Genomic DNA, 22,851 nt, shown 5'->3' on the forward strand with positions numbered 1-22,851 from the left:
AAAGCCTTTAAAATTTTTTATGTTATATATTCAGATAGTAATTTTTAAAAAAGATTTTATTTATTCATGAGAGACAAAGAGAGAGAGAGAGGCAGAGACATAGGCAGAGAGAGAGGCAGGCTCCATGCAGGGAGCCCAATGTGGGACTCAATCCCAGGTCTCCAGGACCACGCCCTGGGCTGAAGGCAGGTGCTAAACTACTGAGCCACCCAGGGATCCCTCAGATAGTAATTTTTACAAAATAAATACTAAAATAATATAGGTCTATGGAGACTGTTACCTACATAGGAGTCATTGTACATGATTTTTCAGTAGACAGAATTTGTTGACGTTGGCTTCCACAAAGTACTATTTGAATGATGGTCTTGTCATATTCTTTTTTTTTTTTTTTTTTTTTTTTTATGATAGACACACAGAGAGAGAGAGAGAGAGAGGCAGAGACACAGGCAGAGGGAGAAGCAGGCTCCATGCACTGGGAGCCTGATGTGGGATTCGATCCCGGGTCTCCAGGATCGCGCCCTGGGCCAAAGGCAGGCGCCAAACCACTGCGCCACCCAGGGATCCCGTCTTGTCATATTCTTTTTAGACCGCTTTTTTTCTGTGTTTACCTCGCCTGGCTAAGTGGAGCAGCTTCCTGACCGGTTTGCCCTCTTCCCTCCATTTGTACATCATAGTGCCGTGATCCTTCTAAAATTAAAATCCCTCTTTGTTCTCTCTGTTCCTTTTTTAAAAAATTTTTAAAAGATTTTATTTATTTATTCATGAGTGGCACAGAGAGAAAGAGAGAGAGAGAGAGAGAGAGAGAGAGGCAGAGACACAGGCAGAGGGAGAAGCAGGCTCCATGCAGGGAGCCCCTTGTGGGACTCGATCCCGGGTCTCCAGGATCACACCCCAGACTGTAGGTGGCGCTAAACCGCTGCGCCACCGGGGCTGCCCATTTAAAAAAAATTTTTTTTAAAGACTTTATCCATTTATTCATGAGAGACGCAGAGAGAGAGGCAGAGACACAGGCAGAGGGAGGAGCAGGCTCCATGAAGGGAGCCTGATGTGGGACTCGATCCTGCGACCCTGGGATCATGACCCGAGCTAAAGGCAGATGCTCAACCGCTGAGCTACCCAGACATCCCTGTTCTCTCTGTTCCTAAAGACTTTCCAATGGCTTCAAATGTAAACTCTCTGTGGGTGGAGTTTGTTTTGAGGGCTCCAGAGTGACCACCGCTTTGTCTCTTCCCTCTGAGGTTTCATGCAAGCTGTTCCTTTGCCTCCCCTCCCCGCTGTGACTCTGACACAGCTCCCCCTCCAGCCTCCCAACTTGCACGCACATGCTCATCCTCGAGGGCTGAGCCTCTCGGACATCGCCTCCCTAAAGACCTTCCCCGATGGTGCTCCTTCCCATCTTTCCTGCAGTGTCTAGATCTAGCTTACGTGTGGCTCCTACTTATTTCCACAGCATTCTCTTTGCCCATCATAGCCACTATCACTCTATGGTGTGAGTGCCTGTTTATTTGGGTCTGTAGTCTTCCTGGAAAATTATAAGAACCCCAAGACAGAGATTGTGGTTTCCTATCCTAAGTGACCGGTGCAATGTTTGCATAATAAGTAGTCACTGAATAGTTGGGGCATAGTGTTAGATGCCTCGAGTATTTTTGAGTATCTACTTTTCTTGAATGTTCCTTTAATCTACTGGATTTTTTTTTTAGTATATAGACTCCATTGATCTGGAGCAGACCACCGAAACTGAGGACCCTGTGAAATTCCATGAAGCTTGGCAGAAGCTCTGCAAAGCTGAGTGAGTGCTGAGGACTGTCCATACCAGTTATGAGAATACCACTGTGCTTTTTCTGTAACAATTTGATTTACCCCAATTCCTAATTTATGTGTGTGTTTTGAAAGGTTGGTTGTCTGTTGTACTCTTGGTCATTAAGGGGGATCACACTGTAGCCTCACCTCACTTTCTTTGAAATGTGCCACATTCATGTTCGTGGAATGTGCATTGGAAATGGGTTTTATTTCAGGGGAGGATGGAGATCCTGTATTGGGGAGAAAGTGTGTTGATTCTGAAATATGTAGAAATAGATCTTACATATGCAAAATTAAAATACAAGGGCGACAACTCTTCTCTCTTGGTTATATTTTCTTTTTTACATCATTTGATTCTAGGTTTTATTTTATAAGTAATCGACAGAACTTTTGGGAGCAACACTGTACTGTGAGGGTAGCATGACCCTCCCGGTTAGCTCTTGAATTTTTGTCTTGTCCAATGAGTGTTTGCCAGGTCTTTTGAGTGTCTCCTAGCCAAGAGACTTTCATGTGTCGCTATTTAATTAGCAATTGAAATCTTAGGCTGATTTTACCAGTTTAACTCTTTCTGATTATGCAAGAGGTCTTAACATCTTTCTAATAGTGTTTTTAAAAGAACCTTAATCTTTTTTTATTCAGATAATTCTCTCAGTGGCATTTTAAAAAAAGATTTTATTTATTTATTCATGAGAAACACACAGAGAGAGGCAGGGACACAGGCAGAGGGAGAAGCAGGCTCCCTGTGGGGAGCCCGATGTGGGACTCGATCCCAGGACCCTGGATCACGACCTGAGCTAAAGACAGACGCTCAACTGCTGAGCCACCCCAGCATCCTTCTCAGTGGTATTTTTAATTCACTTAGTTTCTCAGTCACTATGCTCACATACCACAGAGACCTATCAAAAAATATATTTATCAAAGTCAGTTGTGAAAAATTATTGCCTCTTCTTCATGACATTGGGAGGAGTTCAGGATGTAAAATCACGTGATCGATTCTGAAACTAGACCTCAAGCATATTCTCTAGCAGTGATGCCAAGCATTGGACTCGGGATCAGTAAGCATGAGGGGCTGAAAATGAGAGTTTTAAAAGCAAAAACAATGTCAAATTCACCCTTGTCTTGTGTTGATTGCAGTGGCGTTCTTGTGCCAGGAGGCTTCGGAATCCGAGGAACATTGGGGAAACTCCAGGCCATTTCTTGGGCCCGGGCAAAGAAGATACCTTTCCTGGGTAAAACTCATGTTTATGCATCCTAACTATGAGTTTATTAGACTGTTGATATCTAGTAGGGGTAACATTTCTTAGGGTTTCCTAACATGAAGGGTGTGAAGTTGGATTTGAATATTTAGGTGCCAAATAGTCTGCCATAGGGGTCAGCAAACTATGTTCTGCAGGCCATCCTGGTTCATGGCCTGTTTTTGTAAATAAGATTTTATTGGAGTAAAGCACATCAATGTGTTTACATACCGTCTGCGGCTGCTTTTATAGTGCAATGGCAGAGTTTGAGACTAGCAGGCTGGAAAGCCTAAAATCTTTACTGTCTGGCCCTATATAGCGAAGGTTGTTGACCTGGGAGAACTTACCACTGTTCTGGTTGGGTAGCAAGAGGCTGGGAGAAGTCACTGTGTACACCTGCCCTTGCCTTCCCCTGTTTTCACTCAGATCCATCTTTTTACCACTTTGAGCTAGAAAAGACCATCCTGTGTCACAGAAGAGCTCTGCTAAAATTTGGTAGAGCCAGGTCTTTTTAATGCCTTTGTTCATATTTTATTGATTGATTGATTGAGTTAAAGATTTTATTTATTTATTTATTTATTCATGAGAGAGAGAGAGGCAGAGACAAAGGCAGAGGGAGAAGCAGGCTCCCTGTGGGGATCCTGATGCAGGACTCAATTCCAAGACCCCGAGATCATGACCCAAGCCAGAGGCAGACACTTAACCACCAAGCCACCCAGGTGCCCCAATGTGTTTGTTCAAATTGCAAAGCATGGGTTGTGGATGAGTGAAACCACATGAGAGGGCCCCTCAATGGGATAAAGGCAACTCTGCAGGTGGGGATTGGGGCAGGGGCAGGGGTGTGGGAAGGGGTATGGGAAGGGAAGTGGGGAGAGGCTGTGTTTTGCCCTCTGCATGGCTGTACTGGTGGGCTTATGAGTGAGGGGACTGGCTTCCGTGCCTTTTACAGTATCTGCACACTATATTCATTTTCCCCACTGCCTCCTGTCCTTTGAATGGCTTCCTTCATGGTCTCCACCTGGGATCCATTTTCAAAAGAGAAGCCAGGAGTAGTTCGATGCCTTGCTCCCTTGCTTTGTTGTAGCCCTCATCTGGCCACTATCTTCTTCTGAGGTCATCTTGTTTGGTTTTTGTCTAAACGCTCTTAGTGTTCTTCAGATAGTTTCCACCGTATAGAATGGTTTGCAGCTCTTCAGCTTTCTCTTTTAACACCACATCCCTTTCTGCCTTAGCCATATGGAACTTTCAGAAGTGTCTCCCCGCACCCCTGCAAAGCACTCAGCTCTTTCACGCTCACCAACTTTTGCTCTAGTGTGCCAAGGATATGGTTGCTCTTCTCTGAGGAGTTCCTCGTATAGCTTAGATATGTCTATAAAAGCATCTGGAATGCTCCTTGGCCTTTGTTTCGCGGAGAGAATCGGTGGATGTGGAGGTGCGGGGAGGGCCCATCCCTGTGGCAGTGGGCTTGGGGCTATGCAGGTGTTTGCTTTCTGGTTCAGTTCCATCCTGCCCCTCCCTTCTATGCTGTCCACGGTGCTCAGGCCTGCATGGAGAGGCCCGCCCCCCACCCCCACACCGCTGCTGCCCCCCAGCAGCCTGGCACACACTTCTGGCTCTTTAGATCCCAGTCTGCTGGCCAGCCTGAGGTTGCCCTCTGAGGAGAGGGCATGTGAAGTCCACCTCTTGAGTCGGGATGTTATTAGATAGTCTTGGAAGGCACCAGATGCTCTGGGATAGCCCCACAACCCACACATACACTGCAATTTTGGACCTTGCTCTGTCTTCTCTTGCCCTTTCCTGCCCTCAAATTCCTTCTTCCTCAAGTCCCGAGAATGGGGGAGAGTCGAATCCCCTCACCTGCCTCTGCCACAGAGGTTCGGAGTGCGGAGGGTCCAGCTGTTAACCCGGCAGGCAGTCTTGCCCTCTCGGAGTGTTACGAAGTAATACAAAGTATGTTCATTTGCTTTATATATATGTTTTTTCCAATAGGAGTTTGCCTCGGGATGCAACTGGCAGTGATAGAGTTTGCAAGAAACTGCCTTAACTTGAAAGGTAGGCCTGCTGTTTGCTAATACCCTTTTATTAAACAAATTCTCATTACTTCAAATATTTTTCAGCAATACTGGTAAATGATTGACCTCATTTCTTAATCTTCAGATGCTGATTCCACGGAATTTGAGCCAAATGCCCGTGTTCCTGTGGTAAGTGGTTTGTTTACCTGTCTGGGCTGGGTCATTGTCATTTTGTTTCTGGCTCTGTCCTTACAACATCAGGACATTTGGGGCGCCTGGATGGCTCAGTGATTGAGCATCTGCCTTTGGCTCAGGTCGTTATCCTTGGGTCCTGGGATCGAGTCCTGCATCGGGCTCCCCACAGGGAGCCTGCTTCTCCCTCTGCCTGTGTCTCTGCCTGTCTCTGTGTGTCTCTCATGAATAAATAGATAAAATCTTTCAACAAAAACCCCATCGGGACATTTTGAATTAGATATGATTTTATTATTATTATTCCTACTGCTACTTTTACTTTTATGTCAAACTGCTGTGCTCTCAATAGTCCCTCTTGTCAGCTGTGCCTTGAAGAAACACACAGTCCAGGTCTGATCTCTCTTTGTAGCAGTTTTCAAGCATAGTGTTTAGGAAAGGATGAAATCCACTGTGACAACAATTTATAACAGCTAATACAAATAAACGGGCTGTCCTGTCTCTAGACTCATCCCGTGTCCACCTGTTCTCCACAGTGGCAGTCATCTGCCTTTCTAAAATGAAGGTGATGACCTTCCTTGCACTGCTCCTCATCTTCCACTTATTTTTTTTCCTATAAAATATTCAGTACAAGGTTCTTGGCTGGGACTGAAGGCCACTGTGCTCTGTCACCTGTAGCTTTGCTACATCAGTCCCCCATATCCATGGGGAATACGTGCCAAGACTCTCAGTATATGCCTGAAACTGTGGATGGTACCCAGCCCAATATATACTCTATATAATTCAAGTGGAGGTGTCCCCATCCCTCCCACGCTTGGGGTCTATGTTTGGACAATCTGAATGATGTTTTTAGATGTATCCTGAGATTTCCTATACCTGAGATGTCCCACCTTCCTGCAACCTTCCTTTCCATGGAATTTCAATGAAACCAGTGAAGAATTTAATTAAAAAAGTATACCAAACCTGATGATTAACAACTTCCTTGGAAGCTTATCCTGACCTCCGTTCTTTCCTTGCCTCTACCTTCTGTGCTTCATAACTACCCACTCTGTCAGAGTGCCTGCCTCACCATTGTGATCGCTTTTTTAAAAGTTTATTTATTATTTATTTTACTAATTTCTACACTCAACGTGGGACTAGAACTCACGACCCTGATCAAGAGTTGCATGCTCTTCCTACTGAGCCAGCTAGGCACCCTGTGGTCACCTTTTTTTTTTTTTAAAGATTTTATTTATTTATTTGAGAGAGAGAGAGCTGGTAAGCATGTGAGCAGGGGGAGGGGCACAGGGAGAGGGAGAAGCAGGCTCCCCATTGAGCAGGGAGCCCTACAAGGGGCTCGATCCCAGGACTTCGGGATCATGACCTGAGCCGAAGGCAGATGCTTAACAGACTCAGCCACCCAGGCTCTCCCCTTGATCGCTTTTTAAAACAGTTTTATTGAGATATAATTTATATACCATAAAATTTAGCCAATTGAAATGCATAATTCAATGGCTTTTAGTATATTCACAGATCTGTGAGACTGTAATCCCAATCAATTTGAGACCATTCTCCTTACCTCAAAAGGAACCTCACACCCCTTAGCTGACACTGCCAACGTACTCTCACCCATAGCCCTAGGCAACCATTAATCTGTTTTGTGTCTCTATAGATTTGCCTATTCTGGACATTTCGCATAAATGGCCTCATACAATATGTGGCCTTTCCTGACTGACTTCTTTCACTTACTATAATGTTGTCAAGGTCTGTGTATGTTATAGCATCTATCAGTACTTTGTTTCTTCTTATTGCTGAATAATATTCCATTATATTATAACAGATTTTATTAATCTGTTCATCCATTGATGGACATTTAGGTTCTTTCCACTTTTTGACTGTTATGAATAATGCTGCTATGGCCATTGGTATATAAGTTGTGATGTGGACATGTTTTCATTTCATTTGGGTATATACACCTAGGAGTGGAATTGTAGGCCATATGGTGACTGTTTAAGCTTTTGAGGAACTGTCCCACTGTTTTCTTTTTTTTTTTCTTTCTTTTTTTTTTTTTTTTCTGTTTTCTACAACTTATATTCCCACTAGGGTTCCAGTTTCTTTTTTTTTTTTTTTGTCCCACTGTTTTCAACAACTTATATTCCCACTAGGGTTCCAGTTTCTTCGTATCCTCAACACTTGTTATTGTCTGTCTTTTTTTTTTTAAGATTTCCTTTTTAAGGAATCTATACCCAATGTGGGACTCAAACTCACAACCCTGGAATCAAGAGTTACGTGCTCTACTGACTGAGCTAACCAGACGCCCCATTGTTCTCTGTCTTTTTGATTATAGCCATCCCCATGGGTGTGAAGTTGTATTTCTTTGTGGCTTTTTTTTTTTTTAAGATTTTATTTATTTATTCATGAGCAACACAGAGAGAGAAGCAGAGACATAGGCAGAGGGAGAAGCAGGCTCCATGCAGGGAGCCCAATGTGGGACTCAATCCCAGGACCGGGACCTTGGGATCACACCCTGAGCCAAAGGCAGATGCTCAACCGCTGAGCCAGCCAGGTGTCCCTCCTTGTGGCTTTGATTTGCATTTCCCTGATAGCTGAGGATATTGAGCATCTTTTCATGTGCTTATTGGCCACTTGTATATCATCTTTGGAGAAATGTCTATTCAGGTCCTTTGCCTGTTTTTAAGTTGGGTTATTTGTCTTTGTATTATTAGGTTGTAAGAGTTCCTTACGTATTCTAAATACAAGTTCCTTATTAGATATATAATTTGCACTATTGACATTTTGGGGCTGGATTATTCTTTGTGGTGGGGCACTATCCTGTGTACTTACTTTAGAATATTCAGGAGCATCCTTGCCCTCGACCCACTAGATGTCAGTAGTACACTCCTCCCAACCCCTAATTGTGACACTAAAAATTCCTCCCAAACATCCCCTGGGGGCACAAGCAAAAAAGCCCTCACTGAGAACCCCTGATTTTTAGAAATCCATTTTTGTTCCTCTCTCCTCTGTCCTATTCCCTCCCTTCCTTTATAGTAGTCATTAATTTTATTTTTCATAGGTTATCTTTCTTTTTTAGATAGGTTACCATTTTAAAAATCTAAGTAAAATATCTACTTGTAACCCCCCTCTCCTCCTAGATAAATGGTAGCATGCTCTGCACATTTTTTTCTGTCTTGCTTTTTTTACTTAACATTATATGCTGGAGATCACTCCATGGAAGGATATAGAGATATTCTTCACTCCTTTTTATAGCTTGCAATTCGGACCATAATGAACCATAACTTCCCAGCCAGATGGTACTTCTAAGCCCTATGTTCAGAAGACCTGATACTAGTGAAGAGTTCCTTATGAGGCTTTATTATAAACATATTTCCTGACTAATGGCTGAAATGGCTGTGCAGGCAAATCATGGCTTTTCTTTCCTAAGATAATACTTTGGGATAGGAAGTGATTTTTTGTGGGGAGGGGGGGGGTGCTAGGAAGGAATTTTACCACTAGGTGCCACTGTTAGATAGCTTTGGCAGGGTTAATTCTTGGCTGACTATTCTTTGCACTGTGTGTGTGTGTGTGTGTGTGTGTGTGTGTGTGTGAGAGAGAGAGAGAGAGAGAGAGAGAGAGAGAGAGAGAACCCTTCTACTCACACATGTATTTATTTCCTTTTAAACAAATACATTGGCTAGCATGCTTGAGACACTGTGCCTCCTTGCTTTTTGTACTGATCACTCCCTGTCAGGGCACAGGGAACTTCCCCGTGCCTCCCATCATTTATTTTACCAGTCTCATACTGATGAATATTTAGGTTGTGTACATTATTTTGCTACTTTAAATCATGTTGCAAATTAGTATCCGTGTACATATGTCCTTGTGCCCCTGCATGCACACTTCTATGGGATGAGTTCCTAGAAGGGGAATTACTAAGTCTGAGGATCTGTGCATTTTGCATTTTGATAGCTTCTATACTCATAAGTGAGATGGGAACAATAAAACCTAATTGCTACTGAACATCTTTATGGCCTGCGATCAGTTTGTTAGAGAAAAATAGCCTTGAGAGGCAGCATTTGTGCTGATGGTGAGAAGTCCTATTAAGGAAAAAGGCTAAGGGAATAGAATCACCAGGCAGCAGATACCAAGCAGCCTGGGGAAATTGCTTAAACTTGAGCAAATAACAATGACTTATAGTGGGTAGTGGTCATTCTGGCCCTTCCAGCTAAAAAAGTAAATAATTTGGAAACCGGGAGCCTACTCTAAGGTATATTTGGTGTTAAAATCTGTTTCATAGGTGTGGAGGATGAAAAATAATTTTTACTCCTCCCTTCTAGGTTCTTGGCTGAGACCCCTCTTTCCCAAAAGATTAACAGAACAAAAACAAAGAATGCTTAATAACCTGTATACCTCCTGTGTACAGGGGAGAAACCCAGGAAAACTGAGTGACTCTTACAAATGGCTTATGCCATCATGTTAAATAACCTCTCCAGCTAAAAACAAAAGAAGATGTTGGGAGTGGGGTGAGGTTAGCTGGCAAAACACAGTCAACAAAGGTATGATTGTTATGCAGATTTAAATCCACGCTTTCTCCATTCATATGAATTTCTAGAGATTTAGTCATCCTCTTCCTGGTACAGAGTAGGAGACACCCTTCCAGATGGAGATTTGTCTTTTACATATAAATGTTCTTCCAACGGTAAAGACTGGGGCATCCGGGAGAGATATCTAAGAGGAGGTATCTCTTATCCACATAAAAGGAGAAATAGGGCAGCCCCGGTGGCGCAGTGGTTTAGCGCCGCCTGCAGCCCAGGGTGTGATCCTGGAGACCTGAGATCGAGTCCCACATCAGGCTCCCTGCATGGGGCCTGCTTCTCCCTCTGCCTGTGTCTCTATGAATAAATCTTATAAAAAAAGAAAAAGATTTTTCTCTAAGAGTGAAGGTACTCTGAGAGTACTCGGAGAGCGTGAATAGAATTTATTTTATTGTGCCATTTCTCTGCTTAATCCATAAGGTGAAACAGAAGGCTCTGGGAATTTGCAGGATATTTAGGGTTCTTTAAAGGTTTTTTTTTTTTTTTTAAGATTTTATTTATTTATTCATGAGAGACACAGAGAGGCAGAGACACAGGTAGAGAGGGAAGCAGGCTCCATGCAGGGAGCCCCATGTGGGACTCGATCCCAGGACTCTGGGACCATGCCCTGAGCTGAAGGCAGGCGCTCAACTGCTGAGTCACCCAGGCGTCCCCGAATATTTAGGGTTCTATTAGCGAGTCTGATTTTTTGGCTTGCTTCAGAGTGGGTTTACCTGCTTTCCGGACAAGGCTTGCCAGGAACACAGCTGTAGGTGACTTGCATTCTGACTCTGTATCAATCACATGGCTGCTGACGACACCCTTGACCTTGAATTTGGCTTCAGATCGCCAGTTCATGTGAAGGATAGTTCCCCGCATTGTATACTTTATATGTAGAATATTTTGGGGTTTTGGGACATATATAGGAAGAATTATCTCAATCCAATATTTAGGTATGTGGCTATGCTTCATTTTTAGCATTGTTTTTCTCTTTATTGAAAATAGTAACAGGGGATCCCTGGGTGGCTCAGCCGTTTAGCGCCTGCCTTCTGCCCAGGGCATGATTCTGGAATCCCGGGATCGAGTCCCACATTGGGTTTCCTGCGTGGAGCCTGCTTCTCCCTCTGCCTGTGTCTCTGCCACCCCCCCCTTCTCTCATGGATAAATAAATGAAATCTTAAAAAAAAAAAAAAGAAAGAGGGATCCCTGGGTGGCGCAGCGGTTTGGCGCCTGCCTTTGGCCCAGGGCACGGTCCTGGAGACCCGGGATCGAATCCCACGTCGGGCTCCCGGTGCATGGAGCCTGCTTCTCCCTCTGCCTGTGTCTCTGCCTCTCTCTCTCTCTGACTATCATAAATAAATAAAAATTAAAAAAAAAAAAAGAAAGAAAATAGTAACTGAAAAACCCTGTATTTGTGTAAGATATAACACTCAAGGAAAGCAAAATCCGTGTTCCACCTTCATACACATCAGTACACACGTGTACACTTGGATCATAGTATTGGTAAAGAAAAGTGAGAAATTTGAAGCACTTTAAGCAGATGCAAATGGGTCTTGGAAGTTGTGATATTTGATACTATTTCAATTTTAGTTATTCTAGATATGACTTCTTTTTTACCCCTTTTTGATCCAGGGATTTTCAAAGTGAAAATTAATTTCACATCCGACAGTGGATTTGTGGAATAGTTACATATAATTAAAAGTCGATTCAGGTGAAGAGTAATTTCTGTTGTATATTAAGCATAATTAATGCATAACATTTTCCTACCTCTAGTTGAAGCTCTGTTTGAAATATTTTTTCTTCCATGTTATTTTTCAGCAACTTTATATGGAAAGCAAATTAAGAGGCATTAAAACAAACCAGACAGCCACTTAGAGTAACCTTTCAGGTGACTTTTTATTACTTTGAGACTGCTTGGCATTTAGAACATTGAGCATCTCCCAACTAACAAACAAAACGATCTCATAGAAGTCATTTGTAGCTTCATTTAGGCTAAAGAACTTTTCTTCCCATCAAAGCAGCTGTGAAGAAGATAGCTATACTATGGGTAAAATAGCCTTTTATGGACCAGTTTGGGAGCCTAATAGTCATTTAATCCTGTCTCTGTGGGGGCGGTAGGTTCAGAGTTGATATTGGCTGTTAACCATAGAAATTGCTTTGTAGGGATCCCTGGGTGGCGCAGCGGTTTGGCGCCTGCCTTTGGCCCGGGGCGCGATCCTGGAGACCCGGGATCGAATCCCACGTCGGGCTTTCGGTGCATGGAGCCTGCTTCTCCCTCTGCCTGTGTCTCTGCCTCTCTCTCTCTCTGTGACTATCATAAGTAAATAAAAATTAAAAAAAAAAAATTAAAAAAAAAAAAAAAAAGAAATTGCTTTGTACCTGGAGAAAGAAAAATTCTTCCAGGCATGATGGCTGGCATCTAATGGCGAGGGTATCTTCTCCACCCAAGTGGGCCTACTTTTTAAAAGGAGATAGCGCACGGTGCTTGAAATGAGCCCCCATTAGTGAATCACAAGGGTAGTCTATAATTTTAACAATAAATGACTAAATGAGTACTTCAAAGCTAATGTATTCAAAGGCTTTTGTACCTTGAGCTCAATGGGAAATGCCTTAGGAATAGGTATTTCAACCACTTGAAAGATTTTTCTGCAGTAGAAATAACTGGATGCTAGTGGAAAGAGATGATTAAAAAGAAAAAAGTCACTGTACATTTAGAGCTTGTCCACTTAAGTGCAGTCCCAAATATTGTGCATTACAAATGAAGTGCTGCCACAACCCTGCTTTAAGTTTAGTCGGGGATTCGAGACATACACTGGTGAAACATATAACCAAATATATGGGCGGTATGTGCATTATATGCACATTAATGCTAGCAGAGTTGGCAGCTGGAACTTTCTGCTGTGATAGAATGTTCTGTATTTGTGCCATCCAATATGATAGCCACTAGCCACGTGGGGCTATGGAGCACTTGAAATGTTGCTAGTGTGGCCAAGGAACTGAACTTTAAATTTTATTTATTTATTTATTTTTAAAGATTTTATTTATTTATTCATGACAGACAGAGAGAGAGGCAGAGACACAGGCAGAGGGAGAACCAGGCTCCATGGAGGGAGTGCAATGTGGGACTCGATCCCGGGTCTCCAGGATCATGCCCTGGGCTGAAGGTGGCACTAAACCATTGAGCCACCCGGGCTGCCCTATTTTATTTTATTTTTAAAGATTTTATTTATTCATTCATGAGAGACACAGAGAGAGAGAGGCAGAGACATAGGCAGAGGGAGGAGAAGCAGGCTGCATGCAGGAGCCTGATGTGGGACTCAATCCCGGGACCCCAGGATCACGCCCTGAGCCGAAGGCAGACACTTAGCCACTGAGCCACCCAGGCATCGCTAAATTTTATTAATTTTAATTGATTTGATTAATACTTAAGAATCCAGAGTTTAGAAAAAATACTGTGGGTTAGATTAAGAAGGGAAGGTTGTCAAAGGCTCGGAGACTTCATAGAGTGGAGGGGAGACATAGGCGAGGCCAGAATGTCTAAGATTTGCTCATAAAATACCACGTAGCTTGGTTGAAGCATGTGGCTCCTGTAGGGAAGTAGAGAGAAATAAGAGAGATTGGTATGGATTTGTGGGCATTCTTGAGTATCAGAGTCAAAATTAATCCTGAAGGCCCTAGGGAACCAATAAGATAATACCAGTCAACTGTGACATATTATGCAAATACCATACTCATTGCTGAAGACTTTCCAATAGAATGAGTGCTTTAGGAGAATTCAGCTGGCATGGGATTGAGAGAGATGAGACGGGAGAGAAGACTCCAGGCATGGCACTTTGTTGAGTCTTGAGGCAGCCTGCAATCTAAGGAGCTGGATCGGAGCAGGAGTTAGAGTAGAAAGATCTGGCTGCTATAGCAGCTTTATGGAATGGATCAACAAGAATTAGTGACTGGATAGTCCAGAATCATTCGTTCAGCAATATCTATTGAACCCAACCCAGGTGCCAGGTTCTGAGCTAGACTTGGGGATATATCAGTGCAAGAACAGGTAAAAATCCTTGTCCTGGTGGAGCCTGTAGTCTAGTGAGGATTGAAGTTTCATGGCTGACAAATGCTGGTACTATGTATTCAAGAGGAAATTCGAGCGAATCCTGTTTGATGTGGGAGATGAGATCGGTGTTGGAAACTAGGCCAAGAAAGCCAACGAAGTAGATGTACATACACCCGTACTACATATGACACTCCATATATTTTCACCCTCATCCTCAAATGATAATTTGTCCAAGTCAGTAAACCTCGGCCAGGTGAAGATATCTCTCCCCTGTGTTTCCTGTGTGTTGCTCCCCATCCCTTCCTTTGAGGCCTTGCTAGTTTGCCCCACTTGCCCTGGGGGCCCTCTGCCCAGCCCCAATCTCCACTCTGGGACCACTCCCCATCCTTGGCAGCCTCATTGTGGGTACCACCTCATCTACCACATTCACATCACCTTATGACTCCTATACCTTTCTACTCCCTTTCTGACCTTGGTTTATCATGGCAACCAAGGGCTTTCATGATCTGAAACCAGTGTGTACTCTTTACTTCTTATAGCTGACTTTCCACACTAAATGTAGTATGTGTATTTCTGAACTACCTTGTACTTACATGTGTGTTTACTTGGGGGGTTTTTTCTCTCTCTCTTTTTAAGAAATATTTATTTATTTAAGTGATCTCTTCACCCAATGCGGGGCTTGAACTCATGTCCCAGAGATCAAGAGTCGCATGCTCTTCCGACTGAGCCAGCTGGGTGCCCTGTGTTTTCTCTCTTTTGGATAGCCCAGTGCTGCCTCTTCCCTGTAGGTTCCCCTCAAGGCTCTTCCTACAAATCCCAGTTGGAAATACTACTTTTTTGATTAAGCCTTTCCCTGACCTGATCCCAGACTTGCCAACTTAGGAGGATCTCAGAGGTCTAGAAATTTATATCTCTTATGGCATCCTCTGTAATACCTTGCCCATAGTAGTTGCTTTATATATTTTGGAGTTGAAAGAGTTAACATATATTTACTCTGTGAGGGGCTGATTGAGAGCCAGAACACAGGCTGAAATGGGAAGCTAGCATGATCTAGATATTAGAACTTAACAAAGCACCTGCAACAAAAAATAAAACCCCAAACCATAGACTAATGTTGGTTATTAATAAAGATGTAAAAATATTTTAATTAATTTATTTGACAGAGAGAGAGAGCACAAGCAGGGGGAGCAGTAGGCAGAGAGAGAGGGAGAAGCAGACTACCCCCTGAGCAGGGAGCTCGATGTGGGGCTCAATCCCAGGATTCTGGGATCATGACCTGAGCCAAAGGCAGATGCTTAACAGACCAAGCCACTTAGGTGCCCTGAGATGTGAAAATCTTAAATAAATTATTAGAATGCCAGGACACCTGGATGACTCAGCGGTTGAGCCTCTGCCTTTGGCTCAATACATGATCCTGAAATACTAGGATTGATCCCCACAGCGGACTCCTGCATTGAGCCTGCTTCTCTTCCCTCTGCCTGTCTCTGCCTCTCTCTGAGTCTCTCATGAATAAATAAGTAAATAAAATCTTTAAAAAAATATTAGAATGCCTAATTTAACAGTATTAAACAATAATTGATCATGACTAGACAGCGTGTTTGTCCTGGAGATTGAATTGATTGACACATTTTATTGATCAGACAAAAGAAAGAACCCCCATATCAGCGTAGTTGCTTGGCAGGCAGTCTACAGAACCCAAGCTCTTGTTCTCACAATCTCATAACAAACTAGGAAGAGAAGATGAGTTCTTATTTTTTTTAAGCTTTTATTTATGTATTTGAGAAAGAGTACATGAGTTCAGGGAGGGTCAGAGGGAGAGTGACAAGCCGACTCCGCACTGAGGACAGAGCTTGATCTAGGGCTCGATCTCATGACCCTGAGATCATAACCTGAGACAAAATCAAGAGTTGGATGCTTACCAGACTGAGCCACCCAGGCACCTGGAGAAAGGGACTTCTTAAACCAAAGAAAGACTACCTTTTACAAACCAATATCAGGCAGTAAACTCAATGGGAAAATAGTGGGGATTCCTATTAAAACTAGGAATGAATAAAAGATGCACAGTATTGTGAGTAATAAAGTTTTTTGTTGTTGTTGTTTTGTTGTTGTTTTAGTAATAAAGTTTTTTAAATGAGACCAACTAATGCTCTTTGGAGAATGGCATTCTCCTCCTGGCATTCTCCTGCCTTTTTGTAGATTTTTTGAATCAATACAACCTTTCAGAGAATCAATTAGATGGTCTGTTTCACAAACCATAAAAATATTCCTAACCTCTGACTCAGACATTTACTTCTCAGAAATTCTCCTAAGGAAATGTGGTATATTGATGGAGATATGAACAGGTACTCATTATAGCATTATTTAGAAGAATAGGAAATGGCAACAATCAAAATGTCCCACAATGGGGAAATAGTTAAGACTATTATGGGTATCCCTGCAGTGGAATATAATTAGTCATTAGAAATGTTTAAGGCTTTTGATGCAATGACAATGCTCTTGTATTGAATTAGAATGATAGATTGTATTTAAACATTTCTTCGCTGTGTATAAAAATCTCCCTTGTTTCTCGGTAGTAGGGTTAGAAGTCATTTTTCTTTTTTTTTTTTTTTTTGGTTAAATTCCTCTCCGACACTCCACCTCCCTCCTTCCTCCAAGCTAGACTCAGCAAGTGGAATTTGAGGGTTCACTGTTTCTCAGCTCCTAACAGTCCCAGCACCACAGGCTGTGGGAGCCGGGAGGGCCCTATGTCTTCCTGTCCCTTTTGTTTTACACATCACATGCCACAACCAAGGCCACCCCTCAGTGATGGAACAGAAGTGACTCTTGGTCCTGTAATGCTTCTACTCTATGAGAAGGTCAATGATTCAAAAAACATGGTGAGTCCTGGAGGTGACTTTAAAGACAAGTGTTGGTTTTTTGAAGGCTGCTCCTTACTAGCTGTTCACTAGAGTTGGAATCGGAAATGATGTGAGCACTGAGTGGCTGGGGAGGGAGAGTGGGAACAGGGCTATTCTGGTGGAAGGCTGGAGTAAGGGCGTTGGTTTGGCATGTCAGAATTCTTTCTAAGCCTGACACTATCTTTGCAGTCTTAGTGAAGATCATGAACTATTCTCAGCCTTTCTTAAAAAAAAAAAAAAAAAAGATATAAAATTAGATGCATTAGACTAAGGTTATTTTCAAATCTATTAAGCAATGGGGGTCAGTATTTGACAAGGAGAGACATGTCTAAGAATTTCTTTATTAACAGTGTTTGGACCTCACCACCAGATCATTATAATTGCAAGAATTAAACAGACATTAGCTATTGTGTATAGAATGGGGCCACATCCCAGGTGCTCTTCTTTTGGTGCTAGGAATGATATATTGTTTTGGTTTTTTCCCTTCACTGGGATATCTTCTTCACTAACACCTGGAATTCTTCGAAACTAACTTCTCCATCTCCATTCTTGTCCAGTTCTTGAAAGAGGTCATCTAGGGTGCTGGGACCCTGGTTTTAGGCGAGAAGGATGGGAAAGGGAAGAGGAGAGAAAATGAATCAGTTACTACTACCCATTTTCTGAAGTTAGAGACACTGAGTCTGTGTTCCAATAAGGCAGCTCTGAGGTTTTGATTACTTGCCGCTGATGGTTGAAGGTAGAAAAACCAACTTTATCTCCATGTCACCGAACGGCCACCTGGTTTTTCCTATATCACACATTTATCTTTAAAAAAAAAAAAAAAAAAGAGAGATTTTACGGGATCCCTGGGTGGCTCAGCGGATTAGCGCCTGCCTTCGGCCCAGGGCCCGATCCTGGAGTCCCGGGATCGAGTCCCACGTCGGGCTCCCTGCATGGAGCCTGCTTCTCCCTCTGCCTTTGTCTCTGCCTCTCTCTCTCTCTCTCTCTGTCTGTCTCCCATGAATAAATAAATGAATTCTTTGAAAAAAAAAGATTTTATTTATTTCGAGAGAGAGAGAGAGAAAGCGAGAAAGAGAGCGAGCACGTGCTAGCAGGGAGGGGCAGAGGGAGAGAGAGAGAGAGAGAGAGAGAGAGAGAGAGAGAGAGAATCTCAGACTCCTCACTGAGAATGGAGTCCTACTCCGGGTTTGATCCCATGACCCTGAGATCATGACCTGAGCCGAAATCAAGAGTCAGAGGCTCAATCGACTGAGCCATCTAGGTGCCCCACACATTTATTATTTTAATATTGATAATGTGTATTTTAATATACAGTTGACCGTTGAACAATGCAAGGGTTACAGGCACCAACCCCCTACACAGTCAAAAATCTGAGGATGACTTTTGCCCCCCCTCAGTCTTAATGATTAAGAGCCTACTGTTGACCAGAAGCCTTCCTGATAACATATACATTTAATTAACACATATTATGTATGTTATATGTATTGAATACTGTATCTTACAATAAAATAAGCTAGAGAAAAGTGTTATTACAGAGATCAAAGGAAGAAAAAATACACTTATAGACTGTACTGTAAAAAATCTGTGTATAAGAGGACCCATGCAGTACAAACCCATGTTGTATAAGGGTAAACTGTAATTGGTTATTTGTGCAATCTTAAGTATTTTTCTTTATGCCTCTAAAAACATTCTTTTGGGAAGTAATCTGAGGGCTTCGCTGGACTGCTGAGGAGCCCATGACCCAAGACAGTTGAGGCTTCTTGCCCCAAAGTTTTTCCTGGGAGCTGGCTCTATGTTGGGCTCCAGGGCTGAGCCAGCATGTAACTCGAGGCAGCAGGGTGCCATGGGCTTTCTGTAGCCTGTGCATTCATTGCTCCCAACTACCTCGTGAGGGAGATCCACTTTCCAGATGAGGGAGCTCTGCTCTGAGACAGGGCCCAGAGGGCTCGAGGCTCCAACATGGACTCTAGAGCTCAAGCTCTTACCTAGGATCCACACCAGTTTTTCCCAAATCCCTGGGTTGCCACCCACCTATGCTCTGTGCAGGATGACTGGATCAGTGGTTCTCACACATTGGCATGCATCAGAGCCACCAGATCGGCTTGCTGACCTTAGTAAATACAGATTGACAGGTCCCACTCCCAGAGTTTCTGATTCACTAGGCCCAGGGTGGGGCCCAAGAATCTGTATTTCCAACAGGTTCCCAGGTGATGTTGATGCTGGTGATCCAGGACTGATCACCCTTGGAGAACCACTGCTTGAGATGTTACAAGAGATCATGTGAAGCTTGACTCCCTTTTTACTACGATAGTCCTGTAGTATCTTGAGCAGACTTAATTTTTGTCTCTGGCCTAAAACTCAAATCTTAAAGCCATTAGAGCTCTGCCTTTCAGGTAGGAATTTTTCTGCGGCCAAACAGTACCTAGGAAATTCACTGAAATAGCAATTTAGATTGTAAGTCAGCTTCAAAATTTTTTTAAAATTGTGGTAGCATTTACCTTTTTAACTGTTTTAGTACAGTTCGGTACTGTTAAGTGTGTTGACATTGTTTTACAACTGATCTCCACAACAAGATATCTTTTAACCATTAAGATTCCTGTAAAGACATTTGATACTTTGGTGTGATCAGAAGACCGAACTAAGTTAGTTACTCAGCATTTGTTGTATAAATACCAAACACTTGTCCTGAAGCATTTACAAGATTCTAAACCATACAAGGCAATGATGGAAAGAGTAGAGCTTGGAAAACCTTAGTAATCCTTATGGAAATATAATCAGGTACATGATTTTGTAAGCAGATTTTTAAAAACTTACCATTAGTCTTCCTACCTTTATTCAAATTATAAGTCATACATGCTTTTTGTAGGAAATACATAAACCATGGGAAAATATAGAAAAATTCCCCAGTCTTAACTTTTAAAACAACTTGTTTGAGTAGACTGCCTCGGCTTTCCTATCAGATTATTATTTGTCTTTCTTTTATTATTATTATTACTTCCTATTATTATTTTTCTTCCTTTTGAAAAAATTTCAGAGTGTTTTTTAGAATTTAATCTTTCTCAGAAATCTTTGTTGTAATTTTTAATTTAATTTAATTTAATTTAATTAAAAAAAAGTCTCTTCGGGCAGCCAGGGTGGCTCAGCGGTTTAGTGCCTGCCTTCAGCCCAGGGCCTGATCCGGGAGACCAGAGATCGAGTCCCACATTGGTCTACCTGCATGGAGCCTGCTTCTCCCTTTGCTTGTGTCTCTCTGTCTCTGTCTGTGTCTCTCATGAATAAATAAATAAAATCTTTAAAAATAAATAAATAAATAAATAAATAAATAAATAAATAAAATTAAAAAGTCTCTTCATCTGGGACACCCGGCTGGCTCAGTCAGTAGAGCGCTGGACTCTCGATCTCAGGGTTGTGAGTTCAAGTCCCATGCTGGGCATAGGACTTACTTCAAAGTAAGTAAATAAAATAAAAATCAGGAAAGTTTTTTTTTTTTTTTAAAGTCTCCTTTTCTGCTAGCGCCTTTAACCATTTTTAAAAGTTATTTTATATTTTCACTGTAAGCAAATGAGAAGAGATTGGATTAAAAAGTCATTGAATTCGGCTAGTTTTCTTTTTAGTACTAAAACCAGAAACCTCAACATCTACAACCAGAAAACTCCTCACACGTCATACTGATAGAAGGGAGATTTCTGGTTAAAATCTGGGCAGCAAATGCTCTCTTCTGAAGTTACAGCTAGATGGTGAACAAGTCGGGTGAGACAGTTGCACAGTTGCTTCCATTTTGAAGATGGTTTCTAGTTGCGGAGGAGAGAAAGGGTATTAGAGCAGGGAGGATCAGCCCACCTCTCTTCCTCGAACTATTGCCTCAAGATGCACTTTGGACAATTCTGGGACGGTTTTGACAAGAAACTGTCAGGCTAAAGAGATTTTAATCCCTTCCTGGAAGTTGTTTAGAAATGCATGGCTGCCTCATTAACACAGATTTAGGTGCTTAACACAAATTAACACAAATTCAAATGCTTTTAAATGCTTTTGAAATATAAATGGATGTCGCCAGATGGCAATTTGTCAGCACAAAGTGGGTTTTCTCTACAGATTGCCTAGTAAGTGCTGGTCTTCTTGACAGATCCTACCTCTAAAGATGAAGCACGTTCAGGACCAACTAATGTTCTTTTGCACACCTCTTTGTTTTCCTAAAAGCCTGGCCCCGAGATGCTGAATCCAGGCTGTGTTTGCTTGGTGACCTGCGGGTCTTCTAGGCCTAGCTTCATAAGAGTGTGATCATGGCTTCCTTTTACTCTGGCTGGTGAGGAGAGTTCTGTGCCCGGGCTGTGGGGCATAGAAGGCTTAGCTCCTGCTTTCTAGGTGCATGCCATCTGAGACATGGCCTGCCACCAAGAAGGAAAGCACATGTTGAAGTGGCCTGAGTCAAGGGGTGCCCGCGCCTTGTTGGCCTTGGCTGCTGTGCTCTCTGCCCTGGACGGGCCTGAGCTCCCTCTGATCAGTCCTGCCTTCCTCCTCCTCTCCTGCGTCCTTTCCACTCCTCTCTCCTCCCTCCCTCCCTCCTGGCCCTCGGAGGCCCGGACCCTGCAACAAGGAATACTCACTTTCAGTAAAGTAGGAAATTCTGCCTCAATCAGTAGCTTCAGCTCCGCCTTTGACAGCTGGTCTGGGTCACCTTCTTTGGCTGCGTATTTTTCAAAAATGCTCTTCAGTTCTTCGGGAGACTTTTTTACACTCATTTTGGTGTCCTGTAAATTGGGAAAGAGAGGAACTCACCAAAAAGCCGTAGTGAAGTTTTACACTGATGATTGCCCACGGTTTAGTGCCCTTGCGCTCTTTCCTTGGTGTAGTAAAAAGAATCATCTTAGTATGTTAAACGTCTGTACTTGGAGTACACCTGTTAGGAGATAGTCCCTGGAGCTAAATACTTTTATTAGTAATTGTGGCATTCTGCACTTCTTCTGGCCCTGGTCTGCATCCCTAGGCTGTGGTCTTGAAGAAAGCTGAGCACAGCTTTTAGCTTCTAAACTACTAGTAGTATCTTTAGATGGCACAGACCTACTCTTTTCTCCTGATCATTATCTTTCACACCATTCTGAGCAGAAGCAGAAGAAGCACCAGGTAGTACTAAATCACACTTACCTGGTTGCCTGGCAGCAAGGCAGCTAGAAGAATCAAGTAGGAGTGTGAAGAGTTGAGCAGGATCGTGACTTTTATAGTCTTCACAGACATGCCACCCTGATTATGAAATTTTCCTTTTGTTTGCTATTTAGGGGTAATTATTAATGGTTTTTGAAACTCAAGCTTAAGACTGCATGAACCTTATAATTAAGGGCAAGAGCCAATAAATGGCCACCTCAACAGTTGCTTAATGGTTCAGAGTCCCAAGAGTAAACTTGGATTATTTTTTTTTCCTCCTTATATTGTATTTTCCCTCCAATGTGGCTTTATGATATTTGCTCACTGTCAGAAAGCTTAACTGTGGAGGGTTGGATATTTTTCAGTATAGGTGCAGATTTAGGCTTGAAAGAAAAAAACTTTCTTTGCATCCAGGAAAAAAATGTTTTAATGGATGGTCAATACCCTATGGTTTAAGAAATTGCAGTATGGCCATTGAAGTCCCTCTGATGTTTTGTACAGATTAGCTGCTTAAATATTAGAATACCTGAAAGAATGAACAAGCAGAAGTATCACTGAGATGCCGGCTTAAGAAGTAGGGAGAAGATACACAATAATCGGTGGTTTTATTTAGCAAAGCAAGATTACCAACTAGCACGGGGATTTTTCAGCTTTTTCATTATTTGTTGTTTCCATATCTGCTTTTTATTTCTCATTACCCCTTTCCTTACCACATATGTATATATAAATTGTTTTTATTGAAGTATAGTTGACACACAATTTTACATTAGTTTCAGGTGTACAACTTTTCCCCCCAAATATATTTTGTTGATCATTCTTAAAACTTGTGAAAACATTTGACTTACTTTTATTCAGTTGGAAATATCTCAGACTTGTGGAACTGCCAGGATTTAAAATTGGAGACTATATTTATTTCTATTGGAATGAGTTCCATGAAAGAACAAGGACATTTCCAGAGGACATTAATCTAATACGGATTGT

The 22,851-nt window shown here is 42.4% G+C and overlaps 2 protein-coding genes across 11 annotated transcripts in view; one reads left to right on the top strand and one right to left on the bottom strand.

Annotated features, from left to right (window-relative positions):
- Positions 1-22,851, top strand: part of CTPS2 (CTP synthase 2) — a 109,833-nt gene that overhangs the window by 39,596 nt on the left and 47,386 nt on the right. For all 10 annotated transcript variants that reach the window (XR_013374749.1, XM_077888314.1, XM_077888315.1 and 7 more), the window contains 4 exons: positions 1,701-1,789; positions 2,935-3,029; positions 5,025-5,087; positions 5,193-5,236. Coding sequence is in view for 9 of the 10 variants with exons in the window: in XM_077888314.1 (XP_077744440.1) it covers positions 1,701-1,789; positions 2,935-3,029; positions 5,025-5,087; positions 5,193-5,236 (291 nt within the window). In the remaining variant the exon portion in view is untranslated. The remainder of the gene's footprint in view (positions 1-1,700; positions 1,790-2,934; positions 3,030-5,024; positions 5,088-5,192; positions 5,237-22,851) is intronic.
- On the bottom strand, positions 17,120-21,470 carry S100G (S100 calcium binding protein G). The gene is made up of 2 exons (XM_077890287.1): positions 21,336-21,470; positions 17,120-17,321 (listed from the first exon to the last, which is right to left on the bottom strand). The coding sequence occupies exons 1-2, from the start codon at positions 21,468-21,470 to the stop codon at positions 17,217-17,219; spliced, it is 240 nt and encodes a 79-aa protein (XP_077746413.1). The 3' UTR covers positions 17,120-17,216.

Source organism: Canis aureus, chromosome X (assembly GCF_053574225.1).
Source record: "Canis aureus isolate CA01 chromosome X, VMU_Caureus_v.1.0, whole genome shotgun sequence".
Lineage (NCBI taxonomy): Eukaryota > Metazoa > Chordata > Mammalia > Carnivora > Canidae > Canis > Canis aureus.

Excerpts from the sequence above, each read along its gene's own strand:
- S100G (XM_077890287.1), bottom strand. The coding sequence starts at position 21,470 with ATGAGTGTAAAAAAGTCTCCCGAAGAACTGAAGAGCATTTTTGAAAAA. Across the intron at positions 17,322-21,335 it reads AATTTCCTACTTTACTGAAA|GGTCCCAGCACCCTAGATGA; the intron begins GTGAGTATTCCT and ends GCCTAAAACCAG.